Raw genomic sequence first — 9,662 nt, 5'->3', positions numbered from 1 at the left:
TCAGAAACTGTAAAATGTACATATTGTCAGGATTACTAGGATGAAAACAAGGACGTGAACCATCCTGATAAACATGACAAGAAAAAAGATCTTAAAGAACGTTCTCAAAGTGTTGAATTTTGATACAGACAACAGTGACACCCCTAAAATGCTGGACGAGGCACCTTGATGGATGCATACCCCAGTTTTGAGAGAGCATGGAGATGAAGGCGTAACACACATGTCCGGAGAAATCGACAGTGAAGCCAATGCAGACGGTGAAAATGATCATGGATATGGAGTTGAGACTAACATGCCAGAGCGCCATGAAGCTGCTCACACCTGCGGTCACCGAACCAATTGAACAAGTCACCAGTAACGAGCAGTGATCAGCAGGAGGGAGATGGTGAACATCACAGCTGCAATCACGCTAATATTTTTGATTGTGCTGCTCACTACAATGTCATACTGGTCAAAAAAGATTAATTCCTGGTTATAGACTAATAGAGAAGCTGCTCTGCAGCCACCTGAGGTGAACTGAAGACCTATGAGTGTATGAAATTCCATGCTGCCACTGGAGATGACATCTCTGGTGAGGTTCACATCTTGCTTGTGGAAAGAAAATAAATTAAAAGACTGCAGAAGATTTTTGAGAAAGACATCTTTATCATTAAGGGTTAAATTATTTATCTGCCCATATGACAATTAAGAGTCCAGCCAGGATGAAAAGATATCTTTATCTACAAACTGGAGCCTTTTAAAGTCCTCAATGTGTGCCTGGAGTTAATAGCGCTTGGTCTCATCCCAGTGTGCAAAAGCCTCACTGAGAACAACCATCACAGAGGTTCATAATCAGAGAAATACTGCCTATCTTTCCTATTGAATCAGTTAATTTGGGAGTTATCAGCTGCTAGGTCATACACCTCAATCCCCTGCTGTACATGGAGCCATCCATAAATGCTTACAGCTACATATGCCACAAAGAGGACGATTACCACTCCCTTAACCTGGGGTTTGATCAAAATTGGGCCGTAGTAATCCTTACAGAAATTACTCGCTGGTTGCTTCTTCTCTGCGCCAGTGCGCTTATCAAAGTCACCTCCCACGCAGCAGATGCTGTATAGCTCAGAGTGGTTTTCAGGTCTGTCTGATGGGATTTGCTTGCAGGTCAGCCCGTGCCTGTTGCTGGCTTCCTGCCGCCTGTTTAGAACCAGAAAGGCTCCAAAGAAGGTAATGGTGTAGATGTAGCAAAATATATTGGAGGTGCTGGTGTACAAGCAGAAGGACTGCACGGATGTTAAGTCAGACATGACGCCTATGAAGAACTTGAGGACATTAGTCACAGTGGTGATGGTAATGGACATGATAGCTTCTTTGTGAGTGAGAGCCATCCTCTTTGGGACCGGGTTTTTCACAAAACAATACTGGAACTTTTTTTATATATATAAATTTTGTCACTTCTAAGTTAATTATTTGGTCAGTATTGCACTTCCAGCTGAAACCTAAAACTAATCTGTGGAAAGAAAGAAGCCAAGAGTGAATTTTTCTCACCAAGTAAAAGGAAAAAGGAGTTTGCAACAGTGATAACAAACGGCACTCCAATGTAAAGTAGTGGGCCAAAACCAGAGAGAACTGCCAGCACAGCAGCGAAGACGTGAAGACAGCCACCCACACCTTGTTCCTCTCATTGTCCAGCCTGCAAAGGAGGATGGTATTGCATTTAAATCCATGCAGCTGATAAAGATCACAATGAACTGAAAGCAAGGTCCAATTTTTCTAAAGTTTGTCAACCTGAGCAGCCTGAAAGGATCATTGCTGAATGTCTTATCACAAAACCATTTTTTTGTGAATATTCTTCTAAAAAAAGACTGTTGTTTATAGTCACTACATTGGTACTTGGCAGCTGCGGCTTTTCTAGCAGCCTCTTCATGGTTTCCATTTGCCTGTGGGATTCCAAAGTACTTGTAGCTATCCTCAATACCTGCAATGTTGCCTTCTAGTAGTGCCATCCCCTCAGTCCTGACTACCTTCCCTCTCTTTGTTACCATCCTGCTATACTTCACCAGTTCGAAAGACATCCCGATATTGTTGCTGTAGATCCTAATGGTGTGGATCAGGGAACTGATATCTCGTTCACTCCTGGCATAAAGCTTAAAGTCATCCAGGAAGTGGCTGATGTTTGTTGCATTCTGTAGTTGGTATCCATAGCCAGTCTTGTTAATGATCTGGTTGAGGGGGTTCAGGTCTATGCAGAATAGCACTTGACACTTGATGGTAACATGTGCAATTGGCTGAAGGTTGGCCCTTGGTGTAAAATTAATAATTTTGTAAACACAGACAGTTTTTATGTTAACATACCATGGCAGATCATGTTCTAACAATACTGAAAACAAAGTAAGAATTTTATTAAGTGTACAGTGTATTAGGGATTAGCTAAACTTGGTAAATTATAGTAACATGATCAATCTTAGTACAATGAACTGAAAAAGCTGTTTTTTTTTTTTAGTTCATTGTACTAAAATTTATTTGGATTTTGGAAATATAGCAGTTCACCATACTATTTAAGCTAGACAGTATAAAGGTAGAGGCAGCACATGCCTTGCCTATAAATGAAAACTGGAAACACTATTTGGGATACAGCTGGCCTGGCTCTGATAAAGGTAAAAAAAATAATGCTGCCTGTCTGTATCTCTGATGTGCTAAAGCTCAATAACTGAGATCCTGTTTCTTCAGTTGGATCACGAATCAAAGCATAATAGCAAGTACAAAAGGTTTAAGTGAGATATTATTTCACTTTACCTCCAGACAGAAATAGGCCAGCCAGCAGCTTCTCTCTTTGACTAAGATTCTGGCTGCAGTTTCATTTTCAACAACCAAGCACGGCAGTGCTATCAATGCTCTTATTTAACTTTTACCAAACAAAGAGCAAATCTTCACATTTCTTGTAACTATCTTGAACTTTTTCAAGATGCCCTTTAAAACTCAGTGATAAAAAGAACTGAAAACTAAAATATGGTGTAAAAAACTAAAACAATACTACGTAATGAAAAAGAACAGCCAGGTGGTGCTGATAAAATACACTTGATTAACTGATCATCAGCAAGTCTGACCACCTCTATAAAGGCAGATGTTTTGGTAGTTTGCTGATCTGGAGCATTCGGGTGTGTGTTAAAAAATGCCAAGGAGGAAAGATATCAGCGATGACTTTAGGATTATAAAGCCATTTCTAAACAATTTGGAAACAAAACATAATTCAGTGAGAAAGATTATTCAAAAATGGAAAACATTCAAGACCATTGCCAATCTTCCCACCAGTGGACGTCCAGGCACATTAACCTGAAGGTCAGACCGTGCAATGTTCAGAGAAACTGCAAAAAAAACAAAAAAAAACAAGAGCTACATCTCAGACTCTTCAGGCTTCAGTTAACATGTTAAATGTTAAAGTTCATGTGACAGTACAATTAGAAAAAGACTCAACAAATATAGCTTGTTTGGAAGTGTTGCTTACTGAAAGTTGCATCTGAACAAACTACAAGACTTCTGGAACAATGTCCTTTAGACAGACAAATTCAACGTGGAGATGTTTCACCATAATGCACAGCACCATGTTTGGAAAAAAACAAGCACTGCATGTCAGCACAAACACCTCATACCGACTATCAAGCACAGTGGTGGAGGGGCGATGATTTGGGCTTGTTTTGCACCGCATGACCTGGGCACCTTGTAGTCACTGAGTGAGATTAGACTCAAATGTGAGGCCATCTGTCTCACACCTAAAGCTTGGCTGAGATGGAGTCATGCAACATAACAATGACCCAAAGTACAGCAGCAATTCAACAACAGAACAAAAAAAAAAAAAAAATAGAATCAAGGTGGTGCAATGGTCTAGTCAAAATCCAGACCATAACCTGATTGAAGTGCAGTGGTGGGACCTTAAGAGAGCTGTGCATAAATTAATTCCAGTTAACCTCAATGACATGAATCAATGCAGTAAAGAGGAGAGGGGAAAAAAACTACCTCCACAATAATGTGAGAGACTGATAAAATCATACAGGAAAGGATTACTTCACATTATTTCAGATTATTACCGGTAAGGGTGGTTTTCAAGCTACTGAATTAAGGTCTTTACTTAATCTTTCACACACTGCATCTACACTTCACATTAGTTTTTGTTAAATTAATAACAACATGGTGTAATACATCATGTAAAACTTGTTTGCTGTTCACTTCAGTTGTATTTATATCATTTTAAGTCCAGCAAAGAACCAGATTATTTTTATTATGGCCTTAGAATTTAAATAAATTAATGTTTATTGTTTTGTACACTACTGATGTGTTGGTCTCATATTGATAAACGCTGTCTGTACCCTGGATTTTGCCACTCACTGTGCAACAGTCACTGATCACTTCTTACCTCAGGCATAATATCACGGAGAAGGTGATGAACAGGCATAAGTGATGAGGAATAGCGGGAAGCCATCTGTGGTGTGACTGTCAATCTCCTCCTGCTTAGATTTCGAGGTGTAGTAAGACACCTACAAAAGAGCACAGCAGAAGGAAGTCAGCACGAACACTTAAGTCAGAAAAAAAAATGTTTGCATATGGAAGTCATGGCAGCTATTACACCAGTGTGGCAGCTTTGATTTTAACGGACAGTATCCCCTTAAAACCAAATGTTTCGATTTTTTCCTCTGGCTTACAGTGCTAGCCTGTTTCTCCACCTTCACTGTTTTGGATTGAATTGTCCAGTTTTGGAAGACAACTATAGAAATGTCTGCCTTCACTTGAATATAATGGCACTAAGCGGCATCTCTTTACAGAATTCGCGCCATGTTAGTCCAAAAATTAAATCGTCAAACTTAGTTGGGAGTTGTTTTAATATAAGAACTACTTTCTCCCTACTGGCTACACCTGCCAACTAAATGAAATGTGCAACTAGTTAACATTACAGCTGTTTCCAGGTCATAAATGACTCTGTTATAGAGGAATGGTTGGTTGGTGATTATTACAGGTATCCATCGCAGATATTGTAAAATGTCATAATGTCATTAATTATGGTTTTCAGTCAATTTTATGCAAAACTGAGCTAAAAAATTACATTGCAACCAAATTTAGACAATTATTTCCTATTTATTTATTTATATTAACACTAATACTAATGTAAAACCTTGGGTATACATAAGTATAAGTGAGCAAATTATACATTACAGTATGGTAGTGTTAAATATAGATGAACTGATAACTCTGTAATATTTCAATCAGCAAATTCTAACAAAATTGTCATAATCAGGGTGTTTTGTTTGTTGGTATTTAAGATATTCTATCCAGATATGCTGGTAATATTTAGATTAATGAGATTTCTGAAAACTATCACAGTCAAGATAAAACATTTAATCATAGAAAAAAGAACCAACAAATTGTAAAACACAATAAATACTAAAGCCTACAATCTTTAAAGCACATATTTCTGAGGTTATAAATAACCCTACATAACATTCCAGTATCCTTGCCACACCAACCGGCCACTTCCTGTAAAAAAAAACTAGGAAAAGTTGTAGGAGTAGTAGATTGACAAATTCATGGTAGGAAACAACTTACATTTAAAAATATTGAAATGGCACATAAAAATATGACACTGGGGTCACTGCACTCGGTCACCTGAAGATTAAAAAAGTTATTTTACAAATAACAATACAGGAGAAGGGAAACAAACTAAAGAAGCTTCAAGGTAAATTTTTCCAATCAAGACATTCTTCAAGGTGCCAAAATGAAATCATGCAATGACCAAATCTGAAATATTTCTTTAACTCTGCATCTTTGTTTTAGGTTCAAAGAAACAATTGCAATATTTAAAATACACTGGACCTTCTACAAGGCACCCGCGTTCCCTCTCCCCCGCCTTTTTTTTTTTTTTTCCCGGTCTCTTTCAATTTTAATTTTCCATTTTCCATATCTTTCTGTAATCCCTTTGTGGTCTGGACAACAGATGCTCTGCAGGTAGACAGATAGTCCCCTGCTACCCACAGACTGCCAACGTACTGCCAACATGCTACCACCACTGAACTATAATTTCCCCTTGAGGTGTCAAGGGGCAAGTGACGGTCAATTATAGAAATGTGCTGGGAATTTAGCAACACCTGGCCTCTACAAAGTGTGAAAATCCAGGAGGGTCACTTTTACACCTCCAAGCTTGTCTGCCTTGATGTCATTTAACCCCTGTCAGTCAGCTGTCAGCTGGAGCCCTGCCTCCGAGCCGCAGCCCATATCTCATCTCACACAGTTCCATCTCAGGGTCATCGATTTCTCATTCTCTGAGTGAGAAATGGATTCTCTTTCCATCATTACGGGGAGGAGAAGATTTAGGCAGACAGTTGGCAGAAGCCTGATGTAGGCATCAGTTAAATGCAATCTTTTCTTCACCTTGCTTTTTGTCTTTGGAGTTATCAAAGACCATTAACAGTAGACAGACACTGGTGTCTGTTGTTTATCCTCAAGTTTGAAGCAAATCGTAAAGAAGTTGTTCTCATACTCCAAAAACTAACATCTTCAGATGGCAAGTACAAGTTGACACCTTCATTAGCTCCCCTTTTCTTTCCCTCATCTTCCTCACACTTTGTAGAGGTGTGCTGGGTTGTAGATCAAGTCATGGGTAATTAGCTGGGAAACCTCAGGTGAACCGTGATTTTGAGATGTGCTAACTGATTGTTGTGCTCCAGTTTCCAGAAAGATACCATTGATCAAGAACACTTCACTACGCAGCCATATGCTTGATAAGGTAAACACAACAAACACACTTAACATGACTCAGATTGGCCTGGGATAGAAGAACTCTCTTCCACCTGAGCTAACTTTAAATCTTATAAGTCACTTTTACACTTCCACAGTCAATCATGATTACATTTTCTTTACCAAAACACAGGGATCATTAGACATTAATCCAACAAAAGTATTGGTTTAGAAGACAGTGGTCTGAAGTGAACTAAAGCTGAAAATTCAACAACAGTTGTGAAATTTAATTTACTGATTTACAATCATGCATCTGTCTGCCACTTGGAGCCCCTCCATCAACTACCACCCTATCATGGTGGAGAGATGTGTGTGCCCTAGTGTGTGCCCTTGGTATGGCCCCCCAAGACAAACTGGTCCTGGGTGGAGGGCCAGATGAAATCTTTATGGATAGAAAACCAATGGAGCATGGTATATCACCTGGTGGCTGGGCATTAGCGCATCAGACTCAGCTGGGCTCCACATGAAGACAGATGGGCCAGCCTTCCTGTTGACCCACCACCCATTGGTGCGGCAGTGCAGTGCAATGTGGATCTCTATTTTGATAAAGGTTACTAAAACATCATCTGACAAAACCTGACATGCTGAATTTTGCAATATTAGAATCCCATCAATAACCAAAACCAGATGATGATGATGAAAATCCATATCTCTTAAACCCATACAATGTTTATATTAAACTTAATTATTAATGGCTTTCCACCCAAACACTGTCACCAAAGCACTCAGCCAGTTGGCAAGAATTTAGCTCAGATCTTTGCAGTGGTGGGCGATTGTTTTTACCTCTGCTTCAGTACCAACATTTAGTGCCAGAATTATATGCCAACATTTTTTCTTTTTTTTAACATTTTTTAGTTTTGTGTGCCAAGATGGACAAGGATTAACTGTTCCCCCTGTGGGCTTCATCCTTGGCAGAATGGAGAAGACTCTAAAATAGCATTTATTCAGAGAATCAAGGGACAGTAAAATGACACTGAAGCAATGCTAATGACTTTCTGTGGGGATGTTTGAATTACTTTTCTAGAAGAAGTGGAGCTTCAAACAACGAATGACTGTAAAATCTAAAGAGAAAAGGGAAACATTTACATTTTTACACAGATTACACTTAAATATGAGAAGGTCGAGATGACCTGCTGAAGTTCAAACCCAGCATCAGAATGGGGAAGAAAGATGATATAAGTGACTTTGAACGTGGCACGGTTGTTGAAGCCAGATGGGCTTGTCTTAATATTTCAGAGACTGCTGATCCAGTGGGATTTTCCCACACAGCAGTTTCTGTGGTTTAAAGAGAATGGTCATAAAAAGAGACTATCCACTGGGTGGCAGTTCTCTGGACAAAAAAAATGTCTCGTTGGTGTCAGAGGTCAGAAGGGAATGGCCAGACTTCTTGGAGCTGACAGGAAGGCAACAGTAACTCAAAAAAACCACTTGTTACAACCAAGGTATGCAGAAGAGCATCTCTGAATGCACATGTTGAACCCTGAAGCGGCTGAAGCAGGAGGCCACACCGGGTGCCACTTCTGAGGCTACAATTTGCACAGGTTCACCAAAATTGAACACCTTAAGAGTCACAGCCTACCTGAATATTGTTGCTGACCATGTCCATCCCTTTACTGACCACAGTGTACTCATCTTCTGATGGTCACTTCCAGCAGGAAATATATTCAGTATGTTCAGAAATGGTATGAGAACAAAATGAGTGAGTACAAAAGGTACAACATGACTGCATACACCATTTATTTAACCCAAATTTATTAACATATTCATTTATAATTTGGCTTGTAATTAAGCATGCAATATCAAAGCTGGGCACATCTGGGGACGATATGATACAGGACCAATCATCCAAATTGTGCTGTGTTCATGTAAAACATTAAAACAGAGGAAAAATTAAATGTATTAACCAAAGAACAACATCACTGCTGATCTGTCTGACCCGGCCCTTGAAGTTATTCATTTCTTTGCAGCTCTGCTGTTAGTGATTCGTGCAGTGTCTACCCACTTCCTTCACTAATCTTATTCTATTCCCATTTTTAGTCTTCCTCCTCCATTCCTCCATGTATTCTTGTTTTTTTGTTTGTTTTTTTTAAATCCTATTTCCTGAACTGAATAGAGCTGACCACACTCATACAGCACTTCCTCACAAACACCATGGGTTTAAAAAAAAAAAAAAAAAAGATCTGGCAGTGCTGTTGTTTGTTAGGTTATATAAAAATGTATTTCACCATGAAGGAAAGGAGCTAGAAGCAGAGATCTCAGAAGCACAATCCCAAATCAACCCGGTTCACTGGATTTTCTTTCTAAACTCCTGCGATGCATTCATCTCCTCTTCTCTCTTTTCTATTTCCCTTCACTGTTAAAGAGCAGTTTCCATTATGCCACTGGTTCACATTAAGGAGATGGGAACAGGCTGCTACCTGCAATTATCCTTGCTCACACAGCCGTGGGTCACTAGGCACTGAGCAACAGCTGGCTCTCTCTTTCCCTTCACCACTCACACACACACTCACAGTCACACACCTGCACGCCACCCTCCTGTGCCTCCAGACTCCTTCCCACCCATTCTTCACATTCACCTGCCAAGCAGCTTGATTAATAAGGCCGATGCTTACAGCGATGCAAACCACAGACACAGAGGAGAGGGAGAGATAAAGAACAAGCACAAAATCAGTACAAAGAAGCCTCCAGTATGTGAGCATGTACTATGTAATATATTCATGCACAGAAAAGCGATCAGTCATCCTGTAAGCATGGAAGAACAAACACAGCCAAGTGATGGTTAAGGAACAAAACTGACCCTGTTAGGTTTAGGGGGATTGAAAAGCACTGGGAAAAGGTTGGGAACACCAATGCGCATAATCTTGCAGTAACTGTTTTTATACATAGTCCTCTGTCAA

At 39.7% G+C, this 9,662-nt stretch overlaps 1 protein-coding gene across 1 annotated transcript; it reads right to left on the bottom strand.

Moving 5' to 3' along the window:
• On the bottom strand, positions 1 to 9,649 carry LOC115799948 (patched domain-containing protein 3). Its single transcript, XM_030757237.1, is given in 9 exon segments — positions 1 to 184; positions 186 to 366; positions 369 to 821; positions 824 to 1,409; positions 1,469 to 1,635; positions 1,638 to 1,675; positions 4,394 to 4,427; positions 4,430 to 4,514; positions 9,563 to 9,649. Coding segments are annotated over 9 exon segments (1,815 nt in total).
• Between the last annotated feature and the right edge of the window lie 13 nt (positions 9,650 to 9,662).

The sequence above is a fragment of the Archocentrus centrarchus genome, chromosome 20 (assembly GCF_007364275.1).
Source record: "Archocentrus centrarchus isolate MPI-CPG fArcCen1 chromosome 20, fArcCen1, whole genome shotgun sequence".
Classification (NCBI taxonomy): domain Eukaryota; kingdom Metazoa; phylum Chordata; class Actinopteri; order Cichliformes; family Cichlidae; genus Archocentrus; species Archocentrus centrarchus.
This window is presented reverse-complemented; position numbering and strand designations above follow the sequence as displayed.